Source organism: Calidris pugnax, unplaced genomic scaffold (assembly GCF_001431845.1).
Source record: "Calidris pugnax isolate Ruff unplaced genomic scaffold, ASM143184v1 scaffold2859, whole genome shotgun sequence".
NCBI classification, from domain to species: Eukaryota; Metazoa; Chordata; class Aves; order Charadriiformes; family Scolopacidae; genus Calidris; species Calidris pugnax.
Window position 1 is genome coordinate 3,591 of NW_015092828.1, and position 1,446 is coordinate 5,036.

Sequence of the window (1,446 nt, forward strand, 5' to 3'; positions counted from 1 at the left end):
AAGGGGACACCATGAGGGGACACGGGGGCTGAGATGTCTCCAAAGGGTACACCATGAGGGGACACGGGGGCTGAGATGTCTCCAGGGGGACACGGGGAGGGGACATCGGGTTTGGGACCCCCCAGAGGGGACACCGTGAAGGGACATGGGGGCTGAGATGTCTCCAAGGGGACACCATGAGGGGACATCGGGTCTGGGACCCCTCAAAGGGGGTGGCCCCTTGGTGTCCCCCCAGCCCCGTCCCCCTGGTGTCCTCCGTGTCCCCCCGGTGTCCCCCAGCCCTGCCCACGGGGTGTCCCCGTGTCCCATGGGACGTCCCTGTGTCCCCATGTCCCCTTCATGTCCCCTCAATGTCCCCAGGGGAGGTGGAGGAGGAGGAGGACACATCCTGGGGTGTCCCCATGTCCCCAGGGTGTCCCCTGACGGTCCCCGTGTCCCAGGGGTGCTGGAGGAGGGGGAGGACACATCTTGGGGTGTCCCCATGTCCCCTGACTGTCACCATGTCCCTGGGGTGTCTCCTGTCATGTCCCAGGGGTGCTGGAGGAGGAGGAGGACGTGCTGGTGGCCCCGGGGTGTCCCCATGTCCCTGGGGTGTCCCTGGGGTGTCCCCATGTCCCCTGTCCCAGGGGTGCTGGAGGAGGAGGACGTGCTGGTGGCCCTGGGGTGTCCCCATGTCCCTGGGGTGTCCCCATGTCCCCTCACTGTCCCCATGTCCCCTGTACCAGGGGTGCTGGAGGAGGAGGAGGACGTGCTGGTGGCCCTGGGGTGTCCCCATGTCCCCGGGGTGTCCCCATGTCCCCTCACTGTCCCCTCACTGTCCCCATGTCCCAGGGGTGCTGGAGGAGGAGGAGGACGTGCTGGTGGCCCCGGGGTGTCCCCATGTCCCTGGGGTGTCCCCGGGGTGTCCCCATGTCCCCTCACTGTCCCCATGTCCCATGTCCCAGGGGTGCTGGAGGAGGAGGAGGACGTGCTGGTGGCCCCGGGGTGTCCCCCTGTCCCCTCACTGTCCCCATGTCCCCTGTCCCAGGGGTGCTGGAGGAGGAGGAGGACGTGCTGGTGGCCCCGGGGTGTCCCCATGTCCCTGGGGTGTCCCCGGGGTGTCCCCCTGTCCCCTCACTGTCCCCATGTCCCCTGTCCCAGGGGTGCTGGAGGAGGAGGAGGAGGATGTGCTGGTGGCCCCGGGGTGTCCCCAGGGTGTCCCCATGTCTCCTGACTGTCCCCATGTCCCAGGGGTGTCCCCGGGGTGTCCCCATGTCCCCTCACTGTCCCCATGTCCCAGGGGTGCTGGAGGAGGAGGAGGACGTGCTGGTGGCCCCGGGGCTGGTGGCCGAGGAGCGGGGCCGGGAGGCGGCCGAGCTGCGCAAGAAGAAGCCCCTTTATGTGCCCTACGAGGAGGAGGAGACCCCCGGGGGGCCCCAGGTGTGACCCCCCCCTGTGTGTCCCTCC

At 68.9% G+C, this 1,446-nt stretch overlaps 1 protein-coding gene across 1 annotated transcript in view; it reads left to right on the forward strand.

The window, feature by feature from the left end:
- The window catches only part of LOC106900617 (U4/U6.U5 tri-snRNP-associated protein 1-like), a 4,221-nt gene extending 2,796 nt beyond the window's left edge, over positions 1 to 1,425 (forward strand). The window contains exon 5 of the mRNA XM_014962751.1: positions 1,280 to 1,425. Within this exon, the coding sequence (XP_014818237.1) occupies positions 1,280 to 1,425 (146 nt within the window). The remainder of the gene's footprint in view (positions 1 to 1,279) is intronic.
- Positions 1,426 to 1,446: the final 21 nt, after the last annotated feature.